This window comes from Salmo salar, chromosome ssa18 (assembly GCF_905237065.1).
Source record: "Salmo salar chromosome ssa18, Ssal_v3.1, whole genome shotgun sequence".
Classification (NCBI taxonomy): domain Eukaryota; kingdom Metazoa; phylum Chordata; class Actinopteri; order Salmoniformes; family Salmonidae; genus Salmo; species Salmo salar.
In genome coordinates, this window is record NC_059459.1 from 35,365,441 (window position 1) to 35,390,770 (window position 25,330).

General features: G+C 44.5%; 1 protein-coding gene across 1 annotated transcript in view; it reads right to left on the bottom strand.

The window, feature by feature from the left end:
• Positions 1-25,330, bottom strand: part of LOC106577322 (EH domain-binding protein 1-like) — a 429,232-nt gene that overhangs the window by 86,938 nt on the left and 316,964 nt on the right. Inside the window, exons 14-16 of the mRNA XM_045701776.1 lie at positions 19,298-19,442; positions 13,165-13,359; positions 1,469-1,608 (exon numbers count right to left, since the gene is read on the bottom strand). Coding sequence (XP_045557732.1) covers positions 1,469-1,608; positions 13,165-13,359; positions 19,298-19,442 — 480 coding nt within the window. The remainder of the gene's footprint in view (positions 1-1,468; positions 1,609-13,164; positions 13,360-19,297; positions 19,443-25,330) is intronic.

Sequence of the window (25,330 nt, forward strand, 5' to 3'; positions counted from 1 at the left end):
ACACACACACACACACACACACACACACACACACACACACACACACACACACACACACACACACACACACACACACACACACACACACACACACACAGATATCCCCTAATACTCCTCGTGTTAATGTCTAAAGACAACAAACCCCCTGGTTAAATAAACACCAGCGTCCCCCAGTACTAAAACTCCCCAAGGACACTCCCCAAACACCTGCCCTCCTGGCCCCCTCTCAGTCCTGGGACCAGCAGATACCCCCCCCTCTAAGTCCTGGGACCAGCAGATACACCACCCCCCTCAGTCCTGTGACCAGCAGATACCACCCCCCCCCTCTCAGTCCTGGGACCAGCAGATACACCCCCCCCTCTCAGTCCTGGGACCAGCAGATACCCCCCCTCCCCCCCCTCTCAGTCCTGGGACCAGCAGATACCCCCCTCTCTCAGTCCTGGGACCAGCAGATACCCCCCCTCTTTATGTGTTATCAGTCATCATCGTTGCAGAGAGCTGCAGCTGAGGTGATTTAGGCATTTTGGTCAATGTGTGTCATGGTGTGAGATGGTGTGTGTGTTTGTGTGGTGAGATGATGTGTGACTAATGTTACGGTCTGCTGAGCATGGCGGGGCGTTATCGTCAACCACCGATGCTGCGCATAACACAATCACTAATGAGAGAGAGAGAGAGAGAGAGAGAGAGAGAGAGAGAGCGAGAGAGAGAGAGAGAGAGAGAGAGAGAGACCGGGGAGAGAGAGAGAGACGGGGAGAGAGAGAGAGAGACGGGGGAGAGAGAGAGAGACGGGGAGAGAGAGAGAGACGGGGGAGAGAGAGAGAGAGACGGAGAGAGAGAGAGAGAGAGAGACGGGGAGAGAGAGCGAGCGAGATGGGGAGAGAGAGAGAGCGAGACGCGGAGAGAGAGAGAAAGAGACGGAGAGAGAGAGAGAGAGCACGAGAGAGAGATGGAAAGAGAGAGAGAGCACGAGAGAGAGAGAGATCGGCTGTGTGTGTGAAATGCTCCAGCGGCCCATTCCGCCCGCCCCGAGGCCTTCTGGGAAGCCTGATCCTCCAGGGAGAGGGGGAACAGTTTATCCTCCTTTTGTAAAGATGGAGGGATGAAGGAAGACGGAGGGAAGGAAGACTGAAGGTCTCATTGGACAACAGTCTAATGTGTCTGGTTATTAACATGCTTTATGTTGAGCTAGTTTTACCATTTAATAATTAACATTTCATAATTAACAGGATGGAGTGAAGAAATAAGGGAAATAGAGAGAAGCCCGTTTAGTTGAGTGTGTGTGAGGGTTTTACACACATCCAGATGATCAGGAGAGACCATCAGATATGTGGTGTTGGATAAACTGGTTAAATAGACCTCTGTGTGTGTGTGTGTGTGTATGTGTGTGTGTGTGTGTGTGTGTGTGTGTGTGTGTGTGTGTGTGTGTGTGTGTGTGTGTGTGTGTATGTGTACGTGTACGTGTCCATACCTCTGTGGGGCTGAGTGGAGAGGTGGATGAGGAGAAGGAGGGAGAGGAAGAGGAGGATGAAGGAGAGGAGGAAGAGTTGGGTCCTCCAGGTCGTACCTCCATCATCTTTAGCTTCAAGTCCACGTGTTTACTGTTCACACCTGGAGACAGACAGACAGACAGACAGACAGACAGACAGACAGACAGACAGACAGACAGAGAAAGAGAGGATTTCACCATGAGGTCAATAGTGACTTTAACACGGTTAGAGTTTAATGGCTGTGATATGAGAAAACTGAGGATGGATCAACAACATTGCAGTTAGTCCACAATACTAACCTAAATAACAGAGTGAAAAGAAGGAAGCCTGTACAGAATACAAATATTCCAACACATGGATCCTGTTTGCAACAAGGAACTAAAGTAAAACATCAAAAAATGTATAAAAGAAATGTACTTTATGTCCTGAATGGGGCAAAACCAACACATCACTAAGTACCACTCTTCATATTTTCAAGCATTGTGGTGGCTGCATCATGTTATGGGTATGCTTGTCATCGGCAAGGACTAGGGAGTTTTTTAGGATAAAATAAATGGAATAGAGCTAAGCACAGGGTAAATCCTAGAAGAAAACCTGGTTCAGTCTGCTTTCCAACAAACACTGGGAGACAAATTCACCTTTCAGCAGGACAATAACATAAAACACAAGGCCGAATCTACACTGGAGTTGCTTACCAAGACGACATTAAATATTCCCGAGTGGCCAAGTTACAATACATAAAAAAAAATATATATACATTTTCCCCCCAATTTTGATCTTGTCTCATCTCTGCAACTCCCCAACGGGCTCGGGACGTGAAGGTTGAGTCATGCGTCCTCCGAAACACGACCCGACTAACCGCACTTCTTTAAGACCCGCCTGCTCACTCCGGAAGCCAGTCGCACCAATGTGTCGGAGGAAATACAGTTCACCTGATGACCGAGGTCAGCCTGTTGGCGCCCGGCCCGACACAAGGAGTCGCTAGAGCGTGATGAGCCAAGTAACCCTCCCCTAACCAGGACGACGCTGGACCAAACCCTGCCCTAACCAGGGCGATGCTGGACCAAACGCTCCCCTAACCAGGACGACGCTGGACCAAACCCTCCCCTAACCAGGACGACGCTGGACCAAACCCTCCCCTAACCAGGACGACGCTGGGCCAAACCTTCCCCTAACCAGGACGACGCTGGACCAAACCCTCCCCTAACCAGGACGACGCTGGGCCAAACCCTCCCCTAACCAGGACGACGCTGGGCCAAACCCTCCCCTAACCAGGACGACGCTGGACCAAACCCTCCCCTAACCAGGACGACGCTGGACCAAACCCTCCCCTAACCAGGACGACGCTGTACCAAACCCTCCCCTAACCAGGACGACGCTGGACCAAACCCCCCTAACCAGGACGACGCTGGACCAAACCCTCCCCTAACTAGGACGACGCTGGACCAAACCCTCCACTAACCAGGACGACGCTGGGCCAAACCCTCCCCTAACCAGGACGACGCTGGACCAAACCCTGCCCTAACCAGGACGACGCTGGACCAAACCCTCCCCTAACCAGGACGACGCTGGACCAAACCCTCCCCTAACCAGGACGACGCTGGGCCAAACCCTCCCCTAACCAAGACGACGCTGGACCAAACCCTCCCCTAACCAGGACGACGCTGGACCAAACCCTCCCCTAACCAGGACGACGCTGGACCAAACCCTCCACTAACCAGGACGACGCTGGACCAAACCCTCCCCTAACCAGGACGACGCTGGGCCAAACCCTCCCCTAACCAGGACGACGCTGGACCAAACCCTCCCCTAACCAGGACGAGCTGGACCAAACCCTGCCCTAACCAGGACGACGCTGGACCAAACCCTCCCCTAACCAGGACGACGCTGGACCAAACCCTCCCCTAACCAGGACGACGCTGGGCCAAACCCTCCCCTAACCAGGACGACGCTGGACCAAACCCTCCCCTAACCAGGACGACGCTGGACCAAACCCTCCCCTAACCAGGACGACGCTGGACCAAACCCTCCCCTAACCAGGACGACGCTGGACCAAACCCTCCCCTAACCAGCACGACGCTGGGCCAAACCCTCCCCTAACCAGCACGACGCTGGGCCAAACCCTCCCCTAACCAGGACGACGCTGGGCCAAACCCTCCCCTTACCAGGACGACGCTGGGCCAAACCCTGCCCTAACCAGGACGACGCTGGGCCAAACCCTGCCCTAACCAGGACGACGCTGGGCCAAACCCTCCCCTAACCAGGACGACGCTGGGCCAAACCCTGCCCTAACCAGGACGACGCTGGGCCAAACCCTGCCCTAACCAGGACGACGCTGGACCAAACCCTGCCCTAACCAGGATGACGCTGGGCCAATTGTGCGCTGCCCTATGGGACTCCCGATCACGGCCGGTTGTGATACAGCCTGGGATCGCAATGCAGTGCCTTAGACCGCTGAGATGCAGTGCCTCAGACCGCTGAGATGCAGTGCCTCAGACCGGTGAGATGCAGTGCCTCAGACCGGTGAGATGCAGTGCCTCAGACCGCTGAGATGCAGTGCCTCAGACCGCTGAGATGCAGTGCCTCAGACCGGTGAGATGCAGTGCCTCAGACCGCTGAGATGCAGTGCCTCAGACCGGTGAGATGCTGTGCCTCAGACCGCTGAGATGCTGTGCCTCAGACCGGTGAGATGCAGTGCCTCAGACCGGTGAGATGCAGTGCCTCAGACCGGTGAGATGCAGTGCCTCAGACCGGTGAGATGCAGTGCCTCAGACCGCTGAGATGCAGTGCCTCAGACCGGTGAGATGCAGTGCCTCAGACCGCTGAGATGCAGTGCCTCAGACCGCTGAGATGCAGTGCCTCAGACCGCTGAGATGCAGTGCCTCAGACCGCTGAGATGCAGTGCCTCAGACCGGTGAGATGCAGTGCCTCAGACCGGTGAGATGCAGTGCCTCAGACCGCTGCGCCACTTGGGAGGCCCCTAGTTACAGTTTTGAATTAAATCTGCTTGAAAATCTATGGCAAGACTTGAAAATGGCTGTCTAGCAATGATCAACAACCAACTTGACAGAGCTAGAAGAATTTAAAAAAGAATAATGTGTAAATATTGTACAATCCAGGTGTAGAAAGCTCTTAGAAACTTACCCAGAAAGACTCACAGCTGTAATCACTGGGTGATTCTAACATGTATTGACTTAGGGGTGTGAATACTTATGTAAATTCGATATTTCTGTATTTCATTTTCAATACATTTGCAAACATTTCTAAAAACATGTTTTCACTTTGTCATTATGGGGTATTGTGTGTAGATGGTTGAGGAAAAAAACATTTAATCCACTTTGAATTCGGGCTGTAACAACAAAATGTGGTATAAGTGAAGGGGTATGAATACTTTCTGAAGGCACTATATATACACATATGGTAAACACGGACAAGTGCGCACGCACGCTCGCACACACACACCCACAGATACATGCAGAATATAGCTCTCGGTATTGAAACGTATTGCAAACACACACACAGGAAGTGGGGGTAACTCAGTCAGCAGGAGAGTAAGGGACAACAGTGTGTAACAGAGATGGTTTGGTTTGCATTTCAGTCATATCTCTGATTTCTGCCTGAGCACACTAGTAGATAACAGATCCACCACACACACACACACACACACACACACACACACACACACACACACACACACACACACACACACAGTAAAGATATATACATATATATATGTGAGAGAGATAGTGACCTGGATTGAATAAGCTGTTTGGGAAGAGAGGTGCGTGACACTGAGTATACATACATAGTGGAATAGGACTATCAGACTAGAGAGAGAGAGATGGAGGGGGGAGAGTGATGAGGGGGGAGGTGGAGGGGCAGAGATGGAGGAGGGAGTGGTGGAGGGGGGAGAGAGAAAGAGAGGGGGAGAGAGAGATGGATTGGGAGAGAGATGTAGGTGGAGGAGAGAGAAAGAGACGGGGGAGAGAGAGAGATGGATGGGGAGAGAGATGGAGGTGGAGGAGAGAGAAAGAGACAGAGGGGAGAGAGCGAGAGAGATGGATGGGGAGAGAGATGGAGGTGGAGGAGAGAAAGAGAGACAGGGGGGAGAGAGAGAGATGGATAGGGAGAGAGATGGAGGTGGAGGAGAGAGAAAGACAGAGATCCCTGATGGACGATGAAGACACACACCTGGTCTGGCTGAGACCCTCTCCAGTCAGGCCAACACAGCACAGGATGGGCACAGCTGTACACATTATCTTCTTCGGGCTAGGGGGCAGTATTTGGAAATTTGGATGAATGAGGTGCCCAAAGTAAACTGCCTGTTACTCAGGCCCAGAACCTATGATATGCATATAATGTGTAGATTTGGATAGAAAACACTCTAAAGTTTCCAAAACTGTTAAAATAATGTCTGTGAGTATAACAGAACTCATATAGCAGGCAAAAACCTGAGGAAAATCCAACCCGGAAGTGGGAGATTTTAAAGGTTGTAGTTTTTAAGTGATTGCCTTTCTAAAATGCTGTGTCTGTGGGGTCAAATTGCACTTCCTAATGCTTCCAGCAGATGTCAACAGTCTTTAGAAATTGTTTCAGGCTTGTAATGTGACAGGGAATCGAATAAGAGCTCTCAAAACAACAGGCTTCCTGAAAGACATTAGTGCACTCTCGCGCGGTCACGTGAAGCGCGCCGTTCTTTCTTTTTCTTCTGTATTCAATACGCTATTGTCCGGTTGGAATATTATTGAAGATTTATGACAAAAATATCCTAAATATTGATTATATACATCGTTTGACATGTTTCTACGAACTGTAATGGAACTTTTTTGCTTTTCGTCTAGCTTTTGCGCCCACGCATTGTGCATTTTGATTAGTGAGCTAAACTGAAGTAAACATGTGAACAAAACGGAGGTATTTGGACATAAATATGGACTTTATCAAACAAAACGAACATTTCTTGTGGAACTGGGAGTCTTTTGAGTGCATTCCGCCGAAGATCAGCAATGTGAAGATTTATAATGCTGTTTCTGACTTTTGTTGACTCCACAACTTGGCGGGTAACTGTATAGCTTGCTTTGATGGCTGAGCGCTGTACTCAGAATATTGAACAATGTGCTTTCGCCGTAAAGCTGTTTTGAAATCTGACAAAGCGGTTGCATTAAGGAGAAGTTTATCTTTAATCCAATGTAAAACACTCGTATCTTTAATCAAAATTTATGATGTGTATTTCTGTAAATTGATGAGCTCATTCACTGGAAGTTTTGGAGGCAAAACATTTCTGAACATTACGTGCCAATGTAAAATTGCGTTTTTGGATATAAATATGAACTTTATCGAACAAAACATACATGTGTTGTGTAACATTGAGTCCTGGGAGTGTCATCTGATGAAGATCATCAAAGGTTAGTGATTCATTTTAGCCGTATTTCTGGGTTTTGTGACGCCTCTCCTTGCTTGGAAAATGGCTGTGTTGTTTTTCTTGTCTAGGCGCTGTCCTAACATAATCTAATGGTATGCTTTCACCGTAAAGCCTTTTTGAAATCGGACACTGTGGTTGGATTAACAAGAAGTTTATCTTTAAAATGGTGTATAATACTTATATGTTTGAGAAATTTGAATTATGAGATTTTTGTTGTTTTGAATTTGGCACCCTGCTATTTCACTGGCTGTTGGTGAGGGGATCCTCTCTTTCCACAACAGCTTATGTTCTGATGTCGTTTGGCCTCTCTACCCATGTCTCTCTCTCTCTCAGTACTGCTGCTAATCTGAGTCTCTCTTTCCTTCAGCTCACTTCTCAATCTCTTCATTTTCTCCTCTTTACCCTTCCGTCTTTCCTTCCCTCTCCATTTCTTCCCTCTTTCTCTACGGTGTTAATCTCACTCTGTCTCTCTATACCTTCCTCTCTGTACAACTCCATCTCTCTCTTCCAGCTCCACTTGTAAGGTCTGGTAATCACAGTGCTGGCCTTGTCCTCACGTCCACACACACACACACACACACTCGGGGGTGTCCTGCCAGGGCTGAGCACTGGGCTGGAGGAGATGAAAGGGCAGGAGGGAGACCATTTCATGTGTGACCCTCTCTCCACACACACACACACACACTTATCAGGGTTGGGCAGAGAGCCTGGGTGAAGGCGTCCAAAACTTTTCCCGTCTCAGATGGCCAGGTACTCACAAATACATAACAGGGAAACACACACATACGCGCACACACACACACACACACACACACACACACACACACACACACACACACACACACACACACACACACACACACACACACACGGAGGAGGAGGAGTGAAGTGAGGACTGGAGAGATGACAGAGCTCTGGTATACCTATCATAATAATTAACCAATGAGCTACCAGATATATATATTAGTGTACCAGATATATATCAGTCTACCAGATATATATCAGTCTACCAGATACACACTACCGTTCAAAAGTTTGGGGTCACTTAGAAATCGATTACAGGCACAAAATGGTCAGAAACAAAGAACTTTCTTCTGAAACTCGTCAGTCTATTCTTGTTCTGAGAAATGAAGGCTATTCCATGCGAGAAATTTCCAAGAAACGGAAGATCTCGTACAACGCTGTGTACTACTCCCTTCACAGAACAGAGCAAACTGGCTCTAACACACACACACACACACACACACACACACACACACACACACACACACACACACACACACACACACACACACACACACACACACACACACACACACAGGGAGGAGGAGGAGTGAAGTGAGGACTGGAGAGATGACAGAGCTCTGGTATACCTATCATAATAATTAACCAATGAGCTACCAGATATATATATTAGTGTACCAGATATATAGCAGTCTACCAGATATATATCAGTCTACCAGATACACACTACCGTTCAAAAGTTTGGGGTCACTTAGAAATCGATTACAGGCACAAAATGGTCAGAAACAAAGAACTTTCTTCTGAAACTCGTCAGTCTATTCTTGTTCTGAGAAATGAAGGCTATTCCATGCGAGAAATTTCCAAGAAACGGAAGATCTCGTACAACGCTGTGTACTACTCCCTTCACAGAACAGAGCAACCTGGCTCTAACCAGAATAGAAAGAGGAGTGGGAGGCCACGGTGCACAACTGAGCAAGAGGACAAGTACATTAGAGTGTCTAGTTTAAGAAACAGACGCCTCACAAGTCCTCAACTGGCAGCTTCATTAAATAGCACCCGCAAAACACCACTCTCAACGTGAAGAGGTGACTCCGGGATGCTGGCCTTCTAGGCAGAGTTGGAAAGAAAAAGCCATATCTCAACCTGGCCAATAAAAAGAAAAGATTAAGATGCGCAAAAGAACAGACACTGGACAGAGCAACGCTGCCTACAAGGCTCTTCACTGTTGATGTTGACACTGGTGTACGCCTATGTAGATATTCCATTAAAAATCAGCCGTTTCCAGCAACAATAGTCATTTACACCATTAACAATGTCTACACTGTATTTCTGATCAATTTGATGTTATTTTTAATGAACAAAAAATGTGCTTTTCTTTCAAAAACAAGGAAATTTCTAAGTGACCCAAAACTTTTGAACGGTAGTGTATATTAGGGTACCAGATATAAATTAATCTGCCAGATATACAGTTGAAGTTGGAAGTTAACATACACCTTAGCCAAATACATTTAAACTCAGTTTTTCACAATTCCTGACATTTAATCTTAGTAAATATTCCGTCTTAGGTCAGTTAGGATCACCACTTTATTTTAAGAACGTAAAATGTCAGAATAATAGTAGAGAGAATGATTTATTTCAGCTTTTATTTCTTTCATCACATTCCCAGTGGGTCAGAAGTTTACATACACTCAATTAGTATTTTGGTAGCATTGCCTTTTAATTGTTTAACTTGGGTCAAATGTTTCGGGTAGCCTTCCACGAGCTTCCCACAATAAGTTGGGTGAATTTTGGCCCATCCTTCCTGACAGAGCTGGTGTAACTGGGTCAGGTTTGTAGGCCTCCTTGCTCGCACACGCTTTTTCAGTTCTGCCCACACATTTTCTATAGGATTGAGGTCAAGGCTATGTGATGGCCACTCTAATACCTTGACTTTGTTGTCCTTAAGCCATTTTGCCACAACTTTGGAAGTATGCGTGGGGTCATTGTCCATTTGGAAGACCCATTTGCAACCAAGCTTTAACTTCCTGACTGATGTCTTGAGATGTTGCTTCAATATATCCCAATAAATTTCCTCCCTCATGATGCCATCTATTTTGTGAAGTGCACCAGTCCCTCCTGCAGCAAAGCACCCCCACAACATGATGCTGCCACCCCCCTGCTTCACGGTTGGGATGGTGTTCTTCGGCTTGCAAGTCTCCCACTTTCTCCTCCAAACATAACTATGGTCATTATGGCCAAATGGTTCTATTTTTGTTTCATCAGACCAGAGGACATTTCTCCAAAAAGTACGATCTGGCTTTTTTATGGCGGTTTTGGAGCAGTGGCTTCTTCCTTGCTGAGCGGCCTTTCAGGTTATGTTGATATAGGACTCATTTTACTGTGGATATAGATACTTTTGTACCTGTTTCCTCCAGCATCTTCACAAGGTCCTTTGCTGTTGTTCTGGGATTGATTTGCACTTTTCACACCAAAGTACACTCATCTCTAGGAGACAGAACGCGTCTCCTTCCTGAGCGGTATGACGTCTGCGTGGTCCCATGGTGTTTATACTTGCGTACTATTGTTTGTACAGATGAATGTGGTACCTTCAGGCGTTTGAAAATTGCTCCCAAGGATGTACCAGACTTGTGGAGGTCTACACTTCTTTTCCTGAGGTCTTGGCTGATTTCTTTTGATTTTCCCATGATGTCAAGCAAAGAGGCACTGAGTTTGAAAGTAGGCCTTGAAATATATCCACAGGTACACTTCCAATTGACTCAAATTATGTCAATTAGCCTATCAGAAGCTTCTAAAGCCATGACATAATTTTCTGGAATTTTCCAAGCTGTATAAAGGCACAGTCAACTTGGTGTATGTAAACGTCTGACCCACTGGAATTGTGATACAGAGAATTATAAGTAAAATAATCTGTCTGTAAACAAATGTTGGAAAAATGACTTGTGTCATGCAAAGTAGATGTCCTAACCGACTTGCCAAAACTATAGTTTGTTAACAAGAAATTTGTGGAGTGGTTGAAAAACGAGTTTTAATGACTCCAACCTAAGTGTATGTAAACTTCCGACTTCAACTGTACATTATTCTACCAGATATATATTAGTCTACCAGATATACATTAGTCTACCAGATATATATTAGGGTAGAAGATATATATTAGTCTACCAGATATATATTAGTCTACCAGATATATATTAGGGTACCAGATATACATTAGTCTACCAGATATATATTAGTCTACCAGATATATATTAGGGTACCAGATATATATTAGTCTACCAGATATATATTAGTCTACCAGATATATATTAGTCTACCAGATATATATTAGGGTAGCAGATATATATTAGTCTACCAGATATATATTAGGGTACCAGATATATATTAGTCTACCAGATATATATTAGTCTACTAGATATATATTAGTCTACCAGATATATATTAGGGTAGCAGATATATATTAGTCTACCAGATATATATTAGTCTACCAGATATATATTAGTCTACCAGATATATATTAGGGTACCAGATATATATTAGTCTACCAGATATATATTAGGGTACCAGATATTTATTAGGGTACCAGATATATATTAGTCTACCAGATATATATTAGGGTAGCAGATATATATTAGTCTACCAGATATATATTAGTCTACCAGATATATATTAGGGTAGCAGATATATATTAGTCTACCAGATATATATTAGTCTACCAGATATATATTAGGGTAGCAGATATATATTAGTCTACCAGATATATATTAGGGTAGAAGATATATATTAGTCTACCAGATATATATTAGTCTACCAGATATATATTAGGGTACCAGATATATATTAGTCTACCAGATATATATTAGGGTACCAGATATATATTAGGGTAGCAGATATATATTAGTCTACCAGATATATATTAGGGTACCAGATATTTATTAGGGTACCAGATATATATTAGTCTACCAGATATATATTAGTCTACCAGATATATATTAGGGTAGCAGATATATATTAGTCTACCAGATATATATTAGGGTAGCAGATACATTAGGGTAGAAGATATATATTAGTCTACCAGATATATATTAGTCTACCAGATATATATTAGGGTAGAAGATATATATTAGTCTACCAGATATATATTAGTCTACCAGATATATATTAGGGTAGAAGATATATATTAGTCTACCAGATATATATTAGTCTACCAGATATATATTAGTCTACCAGATATATATTAGGGTAGAAGATATATATTAGTCTACCAGATATATATTAGTCTACCAGATATATATTAGGGTACCAGATATATATTAGTCTACCAGATATATATTAGGGTACCAGATATATATTAGGGTAGCAGATATATATTAGTCTACCAGATATATATTAGGGTACCAGATATTTATTAGGGTACCAGATATATATTAGTCTACCAGATATATATTAGTCTACCAGATATATATTAGGGTAGCAGATATATATTAGTCTACCAGATATATATTAGGGTAGCAGATACATTAGGGTAGAAGATATATATTAGTCTACCAGATATATATTAGTCTACCAGATATATATTAGTCTACCAGATATATATTAGGGTAGCAGATACATTAGGGTAGAAGATATATATTAGTCTACCAGATATATATTAGTCTACCAGATATATATTAGTCTACCAGATATATATTAGGGTAGAAGATACATTAGGGTAGCAGATATATTAGGGCAGCCTGTTATTAAGTGAAGTGTTCAGTAGAGTGGTCCTGTCAAGAATGTTTTATCTGGCACCTCTTGAAACAGGCGGTTTATCAACAAGTAGTCTCTGTCCCACATGGCACCCTTTTCCCTAGGTAGTGCACTGGTACTAGGTACTATTGACCACAGCCCTGGGTCTTTGGGCTCTGCAGTACTTAGAGGATGGATCCATTTGCAACGCAGCCGTAGAGCGTAGCATCACAACGACCTCTCCCTTCATAAGGACCGTCTCTGTGACAAAGGTCTTCACCACCAGAAAACAACAAACCACAGAGAAAACAAACAGCAGAGATACTGCTGCTTCAAAGAAACACTATTTATTGTTCTGTTTTCATGTTCTCCTTCCTTTCTGCTTCTTTAACCCTTTACTGTACTCCTGCCTATCTCCTATTGGCAGAACAGGGATGCAAAACGCTGGAAAAAAGTAATTAACTTACCTCTGAAAACATTCCACAAATGCTTTTCTGAAGATATGATTTTTTTTTATTGTCTAGGGAGAACTTTTTGCAGTTGTTTTTTAATTACTAGTTTTAATAAAATTGTACAGGAATAGAAAAACAAATAAAGCCAGTCTCAGAACTAGAGAATCTGCTACACGCCAATGGGATCCCAGCTAGCCATGACTCAAGCCAATGAGAAGCAGAGGTCAAAGGGGAAGTGGAGTCGTGCACATGAGGGGTGAGTTACAGACCGACAAAACAGAGAGAGCAAACGAACAAGCAGAAGCACCAGCACACAGCCAGTTAGTGGTGGTCCCTTTACCCAGAAAGGTTAGCTCGGAGCTGGGGTTAGTAGACTCCTGATGCCCCTGGATGGTGGAGGAGGTCGGAGGGGCCTCAGGAGGGTTAGTATCTACCGCAGCAGCCTCTGTCACAGTTTCATCATGGTGATCTTCCTCATCTCTCCCCCCCTCCTCCTCACCCCCATTATCATCACCTGCATCTCCATCCAACACATCTACACACGAGAGACAGAGAGAGACAGAGAGAGAGAGACAGAGAGAGAGAGAAAGAAAGATGGAGAGAGAAAGAAAGAAAGAAAGATGGAGAGAGAGGGAAAGAAAGAGAGAAAGATGTAAGGAGAGAGAAAGAATCATTCTATGTTAGTGCATGTTAGTGGTTATGTGAAGCCATGCTGGTTCCAAGCCCTAGAGAAGGTAAGGAGATATTAATACGTGTTGTGAAAACACAGCAGGCCCCACTTAAGTCTGTCTGTCTGTCTGTCTGTCTGTCTGTCTGTCTGTCTGTCTGTCTGTCTGTCTGTCTGTCTGTCTGTCTGTCTGTCTGTCTGTCTGTCTGTCTGTCTGCCTGCCTGCCTGCCTGCCTGCCTGCCTGCCTGTCTCTACAGACACACAGACTAACTGAAGCAGAGCCATCACCATCACCAGACAACTCACAGCTCTGTTCAGGCATCGCTGCCGTGACAACAGCTACAGATAAAGGCCAAAAACGAAACAAAAACAAAACATGAAAACACATATTACATTAAGCCTCCCGACGGGACAAAATACATCAACACAAACAATAAAAACAATATTAAATCCTGCTGTATAAATAAATGGACTCAAAAGAAACAAAAACCCCAAAACTGCTGCAGATGTTTGACAGAGAGTCTCCTTCCCTCCACCCGTTCTGTCACTTAGTGGTAGGAGGAGAGAGAGACAATGAAAGACAGGGGAGGGAGAGAAGGAGAAAGAGAGAGAGGCAGAGGAAGAGAGAGTAACAGGAAAAAGAGGGAGAGTGAAAAATAACGTGTGAAAGAGAGAGAGAGAGAAAAGCGAGAGAGAGAAAGACTCAAGGAAAAAGAGAGGGAGAGCATTTTCAGTTTTTAATTTGGTTTCTGTGATGTGTGGAGAGAGCGCGTGCGAGCGAGCGTGGAGCGCGGGTGGCTGGTTAACGCTAGCTAATTAAAGGAAGCTATGGTGATGGAGTTTGGAAAGTTTGCAGGCAGGCAGGCAGGCGGTGGCAGGGGCAGCCCAGGTCTGAATTAACAGGACCCTGAGTGGTGGAGGGAATGATGGAGGAGAGAAGAGAGAGGAGGGAGCAGGGCTAGGATTAGGCGTTCTGCACGGCAGGCCTTGTGCATCAGGCCTACAGCGCTGCTCTTCTCCTCCCTTCTCTCATCCCCCTTTCCTCTCCTCCTCCTCCTCCCTGACACCATTTTTAATGAGATCCACAATTAGCCAGATTCAAAAAGGCAGAAAGAGCAAATAAACCAAACTGCATCTTCCTCCCTCCTCCTCTCTTCCTCCTGTCTCACTCATCTCCTCTCTCTCCTCCTGTCTCACTCATCTCCTCTCTCTCCTCCTGTCTCACTCATCTCCTCACTCTCCTCCTGTCTCACTCATCTCCTCTCTCTCCTCCTGTCTCACTCATCTCCTCTCTCTCCTCCTGTCTCACTCATCTCCTCTCTCTCCTCCTGTCTCACTCATCTCCTCTCTCACTCATCTCCTGTCTCACTCATCTCCTCTCTCACTCATCTCCTCTCTCTCCTCCTGTCTCACTCATCTCCTCTCTCTCCTCCTGTCTCACTCATCTCCTCTCTCCTCCTGTCTCACTCATCTCCTCCTCTCTCTCCTCCTGTCTCACTCATCTCCTCCTCTCTCTCCTCCTGTCTCACTCATCTCCTCTCTCTCCTCCTGTCTCACTCATCTCCTCTCTCCTCCTGTCTCACTCATCTCCTCTCTCCTCCTGTCTCACTCATCTCCTCTCCTCCTCTCTCTCCTCCTGTCTCACTCATCTCCTCTCTCTCCTCCTGTCTCACTCATCTCCTCTCTCTCCTCCTGTCTCACTCATCTCCTCTCTCTCCTCCTGTCTCACTCATCTCCTCTCTCTCCTCCTGTCTCACTAGTCTCCTCTCCTCCTCTCTCTCCTCCTGTCTCACTCATCTCCTCTCTCTCCTCCTGTCTCACTCATCTCCTCTCCTCCTCTCTTTCCTCCTGTCTCACTAGTCTCCTCTCCTCCTCTCTCTCCTCCTGTCTCACTCATCTCCTCTCTCTCCTCCTGTCTCACTCATCTCCTCTCCTCCTCTCTTCCTCCTGTCTCACTAGTCTCCTCATCTCCTCTCTTTCCTCCTGTCTCACTCATCTCCTCTCTCTCCTCCTGTCTCACTCATCTCCTCTCTCCTCCTGTCTCACTCATCTCCTCTCTCCTCCTGTCTCACTCATCTCCTCTCCTCCTCTCTTTCCTCCTGTCTCACTCATCTCCTCTCTCCTCCTGTCTCACTCATCTCCTCTCTCTCCTCCTGTCTCACTCATCTCCTCTCCTCCTCTCTTTCCTCCTGTCTCACTAGTCTCCTCTCCTCCTCTCTCTCCTCCTGTCTCACTAGTCTCCTCATCTCCTCTCTTTCCTCCTGTCTCACTAGTCTCCTCTCCTCCTCTCTCTCCTCCTGTCTCACTCATCTCCTCTCTCTCCTCCTGTCTCACTCATCTCCTCTCCTCCTGTCTCACTCATCTCCTCTCTCTCCTCCTGTCTCACTCATCTCCTCTCTCTCCTCCTGTCTCACTAGTCTCCTCTCCTCCTCTCTCTCCTCCTGTCTCACTCATCTCCTCTCTCTCCTCCTGTCTCACTCATCTCCTCTCCTCCTCTCTTTCCTCCTGTCTCACTAGTCTCCTCTCCTCCTCTCTCTCCTCCTGTCTCACTCATCTCCTCTCTCTCCTCCTGTCTCACTCATCTCCTCTCCTCCTCTCTTTCCTCCTGTCTCACTAGTCTCCTCTCCTCCTCTCTCTCCTCCTGTCTCACTAGTCTCCTCATCTCCTCTCTTTCCTCCTGTCTCACTCATCTCCTCTCTCTCCTCCTGTCTCACTCATCTCCTCTCTCCTCCTGTCTCACTCATCTCCTCTCCTCCTCTCTTTCCTCCTGTCTCACTCATCTCCTCTCTCCTCCTGTCTCACTCATCTCCTCTCCTCCTGTCTCACTCATCTCCTCTCTCTCATCCTGTCTCACTCATCTCCTCTCCTCCTCTCTTTCCTCCTGTCTCACTAGTCTCCTCTCCTCCTCTCTCTCCTCCTGTCTCACTAGTCTCCTCATCTCCTCTCTTTCCTCCTGTCTCACTAGTCTCCTCTCCTCCTCTCTCTCCTCCTGTCTCACTCATCTCCTCTCTCTCCTCCTGTCTCACTCATCTCCTCTCCTCCTCTCTTTCCTCCTGTCTCACTAGTCTCCTCTCCTCCTCTCTCTCCTCCTGTCTCACTCATCTCCTCTCTTCCTCCTGTCTCACTCATCTCCTCTCTTCCTCCTGTCTCACTCATCTCCTCTCTCTTCCACTCTCCTCCTGTCTCACTCATCTCCTCTCTTCCTCCTGTCTCACTCATCTCCTCTCCTCCTCTCTTTCCTCCTGTCTCACTAGTCTCCTCTCTCTTCCTCTCTCTCCTACATCTCCTCCTCTCTCTTCCTCCTGTCTCACTCATCTCCTCTCTCTTCCACTCTCTTCCTGTCTCACTAGTCTCCTCTCATCCTCTCTCTCCTCCTCTCACTCATCTCCTCTCTCTTCCTCTTTCTGTCTCCTCTCTCTCTCTTCTTCATCCTCTTTATTCTCTCTGTCTCTCTCTTTTTCTCTTCCATCTCTCTCACCAAGGTTCTACTTTTACCAGGTTTTGTCTTCAGCCCCCCACAGCTCTGTACTCCACAGCTCTGTACCCCACAGCTCTGTACCCCACAGCTCTGTACCCCACAGCTCTGTACCCCACAGCTCTGTACTCCACAGCTCTGTACCCCACAGCTCTGTACCCCACAGCTCTGTACCCCACAGCTCTGTACCCCACAGCTCTGTACTCCACAGCTCTGTATCCCACAGCTCTGTACCCCACAGCTCTGTACCCCACAGCTCTGTACTCCACAGCTCTGTACCCCACAGCTCTGTACTCCACAGCTCTGTACCCCACAGTTCTGCACCCCACAGTTCTGCACCCACATCTTCTCACTCTTGTCCTTCCTCTCTCTCTACTTCTGTCTCCTTCTTTCTCTTCCCATTTCCCCATCTTCTCTCTTTCCATCTTTCCCCGTCCTCTCTTTCCATCTTTCCCCGTCCTCTCTTTCCATCTTTCCCCGTCCTCTCTTTCCATCTTTCCCCGTCCTTTCTCTTTCCATTTTTCCCCGTCCTCTCTTTCCATTTTTCCCCGTCCTCTCTCTTTCCATCTTTCCCCATCCTCTCTCTTTCCATCTTTCCCCGTCCTCTCTCTTTCCATCTTTCCCCGTCCTCTCTCTTTCCATCTTTCCCCGTCCTCTCTCTTTCCATCTTTCCCCGTCCTCTCTTTCCATTTTTCCCCGTCCTCTCTCTTTCCATCTTTCCCCGTCCTCTCTCTTTCCATTTTTCCCCGTCCTCTCTCTTTCCATTTTTCCCCCGTCCTCTCTCTTTCCATCTTTCCCCGTCCTCTCTCTTTCCATTTTTCCCCGTCCTCTCTCTTTCCATCTTTCCCCATCCTCTCTTTCCATCTTTCCCCGTCCTCTCTCTTTCCATTTTTCCCCGTCCTCTCTCTTTCCATCTTTCCCCGTCCTCTCTTTCCATCTTTCCCCGTCCTCTCTCTTTCCATCTTTCCCCATCCTCTCTCTTTCCATCTTTCCCCGTCCTCTCTTTCCATTTTTCCCCGTCCTCTCTTTCCATTTTTCCCCGTCCTCTCTTTCCATCTTTCCCCGTCCTCTCTCTTTCCATCTTTCCCCGTCCTCTCTCTTTCCATTTTTCCCCGTCCTCTCTTTCCATCTTTCCCCGTCCTCTCTCTTTCCATTTTCCCCCGTCCTCTCTTTCCATCTTTCCCCGTCCTCTCTCTTTCCATCTTTCCCCGTCCTCTCTCTTTCCCCATCCTCTCTCTTTCCCCATCCTCTCTCTTTCCCCATCCTCTCTCTTTCCCCATCCTCTCTCTTTCCCCATCCTCTCTCTTTCCCCATCCTCTCTCTTTCCCCGTCCTCTCTCTTTCCCCGTCCTCTCTCTTTCCATCTTTCCCCGTCGTCTCTCTTTTTCTCCGTCTATCTCTTTCTGTCCAGCATCTGAATCAGAGGGATGAATAGTTATGAGAGAGACAGAGAAGACAGAGATAATAATTCTGCTGTCCCTTGACGCTGTGAGAAAGTGACATAATATTCTCCAAGCAGCATGATAAAGCTCGTTCCCTGCGCTGTCCAGTCTCGCAGGCTGCTGTCTGTTCCTTCCCTCCGCACGGCAGCCATTACATTTCACCCTGACAACCAGACAAGAGGAGTCACAAACGGGGAGACGATTGAAAACAAATATCTATAGGAGTAATAACGGTCATTACCATAATAACATCTATTTACGGTGGAATGGAAAAGCGCACGGCGGGGAATTCACACCGTTGAATTTCAGACTCGATAGCTATGATTATAAATGAGTTTTGTTTCTCTCCTGAAAGGTAATTCAGCCTCACCAAGAGTACCGTTGATGAACCAATAATTACACCTGAATAAAGGAGAGGAAAGTCAAACCAATTTGAGCTGTAATCACAGGGTTGTGTGTGTGTGTGTGTGTTTGAGACCTACAGTAGTGATCAAATGGCATTTGTTTTTCCTGATGCATTTTGGGGGATTAGCGATAGCCCTTAGAGAGAAGGACTAATGGAAATGTCTCCACCAGTGAGTGCTTTCAGCTTACAATTTACTGTGTGTGTGTGTGTGTGTAGGCAACATTCATGTGTAATTTCCCTGTGGTTAAATGCAGCACAGATGACCTCCAGAGAAACACAGCATCCTGGGATGTTTAAAACACACTGAAGTAGAAAGACAATTTAAAGGAAAAAAAGTTTGACTTAAAAACTGTGAACTGTTCTTCATTTGTGTTTGAACAATAATAATTATTTTTTTGAAATCTCAACCAACTGGACACGTGTCTATGCAAGTGTGTTTGCGGCTGGCTTTAAACATGTGCTCTCTGTGTGTGTGTGTCTAACCTCCAGTAGGAGTGGTTTTGCCTCTCCCTCGGTCAGCGGTCGTGTCGTAAAGGGGCATCTCTGTGATCTTGACCCCAGAGCGAGCCTCGGCGATGAGCTGTCTGGCCCTCTCCCTCAGCTGCCTCCGACGCTCCACATCCTTCTCCTACACACACACACACACACACACACACACACACACACACACACACACACACACACACACACACACACACACACACACACACACACACACACACACACACACACACACACACACACACGTTACATATAAAAACTCATACCCAATCTTTTGCAGTTCTGATATGAAACAGAGTCAACCGAAGGAGGAAACAGACACACACCATATTAACACAACACTCACACACCATATTAACACAACACTCACACACCATATTAAAACCTGTTGGGGATAGGGGGCAGTATTTGCACGGCCGGATAAAAAGACGTACCCGATTTAATCTGGTTACTACTCCTGCCCAGTAACGAGAATATGCATATAATTGTTTGATTTGGATAGAAAACACCCTAAAGTTTCTAAAACTGTTTGAATGGTGTCTGTGAGTATAACAGAAGTCATATGGCAGTCAAAACCCTGAGACAAATCCTGACAGGAAACTGAAATCTGATGTGTGGATATCACTTCAAACATTTGCCATTGAAACACACAGGGGCTTGTGAATCATTTAGCACTTCCTAAAGCTTCCACTAGATGTCCCCAGTCTTTACAAAGTGGTTTGAGTCTCCTACTATCAAAATTGACTGAAAGAGAGGATGTTTATCTTGGTCACAGGGGATGGGCCATTACCATTGTGACGGCGCCCATGGGTACTCTCCCTTATCGAAACGTTTTGAAAGACAATGCAACCGTCCCAATGGAATATTATTGAAGCCCTGGTTGAAAAAGCCCCTAAAGATTTATGTTATACAACGTTTGAACGAACTTAAATATATATTTTTTGCTCATTCCTGACGACAAGTCAGACGCACACGGTACATTTTCACTAGCCTACGGAGCGCGCTAACACTATTGGGACATAAACTATTAACTTTTTTGAACAAAACTACATTTGTTATGGACCTGGGATTCCTAGAAGTGCCTTCTGATAAAGATAATCAAAGGTAAGGGATTATTTACAATAGTATTTTTGATGGTTGATCGTTCCAAGATGGCTCAAAACATGTATAGCCTAGACTATTTTTCTGGGCATACCACGTCGTTTATTGCAAAGTGTGATTTCCCAGTAAAGTTATTTTAAATCTGGCAAAGAGATGGCATTCAAGACATGTTAATCTATAAGTCTTTGAATGACAATATTACATTTTAACAATGTTTTCGAATAGTAATTTTGTAAATTGTAGCGCTGTTCATCGGAAGCATTTGAGGGAAAAGATTTTCTGAACGTCATGCGCCGATGTAAAATGCTGTTTTTATATATAAATATGAACTTTATCGAACAAAAAATGCATGTGTTGTGTAACATGATGTCCAAGGAGTGTCATCTGATGAAGGTTGTCAAAGGTTAGTGCTGCATTTAGCTGTGTTTTGGGTATTTGTGATGCATGCTAGTTGCTTTGAAAATGGCTGTGTGATTATTTCTGGCTGGGTACTCTGCTGACATAATCTAATGTTTTGCTTTTGCTGTAAAGCCTTTTTGAAATCGGACAACGTGGTTCGATTCAGGAGAGATGCATCTATAAAACGGTGTAAAATAGTCATATGTTTGAGAAATTGAAGTTATAGCATTTATGAGGTTTTGCATTTAGCGCGACGCGATTCCACTGGCTGTTGATTAGGGTGGGACGCAAGCGTCCCACTGGCCCAGACAGGTTAACACTCACACACCATATTAACACAACACTCACACACACCATATTAACACACAACAACACTCACACACAGCATATTAACACAACAACACTCACACACAGCATATTAACACAACAACACTCACACACAGCATATTAACACAACAACACTCACACACCATATTAACACAACAACACTCACACAGCATATTAACACAACAACACTCACACAGCATATTAACACAACAACACTCACACACCATATTAACACAACAACACTCACACAGCATATTAACACAACAACACTCACACAGCATATTAACACACAACAACACTCACACAGCATATTAACACAACAACACTCACACACACAGCATATTAACACAACAACACTCACACACACAGCATATTAACACAACAACACTCACACACCATATTAACACAACAACACTCACACACACCATATTAACACAACAACACTCACACACACACCATATTAACACACAACAATCACACACAGCATATTAACACAACAACACTCACACACCATATTAACACAACAACACTCACACACCATATTAACACAACACTCACACACACCATATTAACACAACACTCACACACACCATATTAACACAACAACACTCACACACCATATTAACACAACAACACTCACACACCATATTAACAGAACAACACTCACACACCATATTAACACAACAACACTCACACACACCATATTAACACACAACACTCACTCACCATATTAATACAACAACACTCACACACACACCATATTAACACACAACACTCACACACCATATTAACACACAGCAACACTCACACACCATATTAACACACAACACTCACACACCATATTAACACAACAACACTCACACAGCATATTAACACAACAACACTCACACAGCATATTAACACAACAACACTCACACACACCATATTAACACAACAACACTCACACACCATATTAACACAACAACACTCACACACCATATTAACACAACAACACTCACACAGCATATTAACACAACAACACTCACACACCATATTAACACAACAACACTCACACACCATATTAACACAACAAACACACACCATATTAACACAACAACACTCACACACACCATATTAACACAACAACACTCACACACCATATTAACACAACAACACTCACACACAGCATATTAACACAACAACACTCACACACAGCATATTAACACAACAACACTCACACACCATATTAACACAACAACACTCACACACCATATTAACACAACACTCACACACACCATATTAACACAACACTCACACACACCATATTAACACAACACTCACACACACCATATTAACACAACAACACTCACACACCATATTAACAGAACAACACTCACACACCATATTAACACAACAACACTCACACACACCATATTAACACACAACACTCACTCACCATATTAATACAACAACACTCACACACACACCATATTAACACACAACACTCACACACCATATTAACACACAGCAACACTCACACACCATATTAACACAACAACACTCACACAGCATATTAACACACAACACTCACACACCATATTAACACACAACACTCACACACCATATTAACACAACAACACTCACACAGCATATTAACACAACAACACTCACACACCATATTAACACAACAACACTCACACACACCATATTAACACAACAACACTCACACACCATATTAACACAACAACACTCACACACCATATTAACACAACAACACTCACACAGCATATTAACACAACAACACTCACACACCATATTAACACAACAACACTCACACAGCATATTAACACAACAACACTCACACAGCATATTAACACACAACACTCACACAGCATATTAACACAACACTCACACAGCATATTAACACAACACACACACAGCATATTAACACAACAACACTCACACACCATATTAACACAACAACACTCACACACCATATTAACACACAACACTCACACAGCATATTAACACAACACTCACACAACATATTAACACAACAACACTCACACACCATATTAACACACAACACTCACACACCATATTAACCTCTATGGGCTAGGTGGGACGCAAGCGTCCCACCCGTGGTGCACTCCATCAACAGCAGGTGCATTTCAAGAGCGGCAAATTTGAATCCAAATAAATGTCAAAATTCAAATTTTTCAAACATACAACTATTTTACACCCTTTGAAAGATAAACATCTCCTTAATCTAACCACGTTTTACGATTTCAAAAAGGTTTTACGGCGAAAGCATAAATTTAGAGTATGTTAGGACAGTACATTTACAAGAGTTGTGTGTAATGTTTTGTCAAGTCAAAGACAGGGTCACCAAAACCATAAAACCAGCTAAAATGATGCACTAACCTTTTACAATCTCCATCAGATGACACTCCTAGGACATTATGTTAGACAATGCATGCATTTTTAGTTCTATCAAGTTCATATTTATATCCAAAAACAGCGTTTTACTATGGCATTGATGTTGAGGAAATCGTTTCCCTCCAATAACCGGCAGTCAAGTCAGCGTCACAAATTAAATAATTAAAATTAGAAAACATTGGTAAAATATTATATTGTCATTTAAAGAATTATAGATTTACATCTCTTGAACGCAATCAACTTGCCAGATTTAAAAATAACCTTACTGGGAAATCACACTTTGCAATAATCTGAGCACTGCGCCCAGAAAAATATGCGTTGCGATACAGACTAGACGTCATGTTGGGGAGATCTAAAATCGAAAATACTATGTAAATAATCCATTACCTTTGATTCTCTTCATCAGATGTCACTTCCAGGTATCACAGGTCCATAACGAATGTAGTTTTGTTCAAAAAAGCTCATCATTTATGTCCAAAAATCTCCGTCTTGTTAGCACATGATCTAAGCCAGCCGGACTTCTCGTCATGAACGAGAGGAAAAAATATATTTCCGTTCGTTCAAACATGTCAAACGTTGTATAGCATAAATCATTAGGGCCTTTTTAACCAGAACATGAATAATATTCAAGGTGGACGAATGCATACTCTTTTATAACGTATTGGAACGAGGGTACCCAACATGAACTCGCGCGCCAGGTGTCTAATGGGACATCATCGTTCCATGGCTCTTGTTCGGTCAGATCTCCCTCCAGAAGACTCAAAACACTTTGTAAAGGCTGGTGACATCTAGTGGAAGCAATAGGAAGTGCCAAAATATTCCTCAGCCCCTGTGTTTTTCAATGGGATAGGTTTAAAGGTAATACAACACATCAGGTATCCACTTCCTGTCAGAAAATGTCTCAGGGTTTTGCCTGCCAAATGAGTTCTGTTATACTCACAGACACCATTCAAACAGTTTTAGAAACTTTAGAGTGTTTTCTATCCATATATAATAAGTATATGCATATTCTAGTTACTGGGTAGGATTAGTAACCAGATTAAATCGGGTACATTTTTTTTATCCAGACGTGCAAATGCTGCCCCCTAGCCCTAACAGGTTAACACAACAACACTCACACACCATATTAACACAACAACACTCACACACCATATTAACACAACACTCACACACACTATATTAACACAACAACACTCACACACAGCATATTAACACAACAACACTCACACACAGCATATTAACACAACAACACTCACACACCATATTAACACAACACTCACACACCATATTAACACAACAACACTCACACACAGCATATTAACACAACAACACTCACACACAGCATATTAACACAACAACACTCACACACCATATTAACACAACAACACTCACACAGCATATTAACACAACACTCACACAGCATATTAACACAACAACACTCACACACACCATATTAACACAACAACACTCACACACCATATTAACACAACAACACTCACACACCATATTAACACAACAACACTCACACAGCATATTAACACAACACTCACACAGCATATTAACACAACAACACTCACACACCATATTAACACAACAACACTCACACACCATATTAACACAACACCACTCACACAGCATATTAACACAACAACACTCACACACCATATTAACACAACAACACTCACACACCATATTAACACAACAACACTCACACAGCATATTAACACAACAACACTCACACACCATATTAACACAACAACACTCACACAG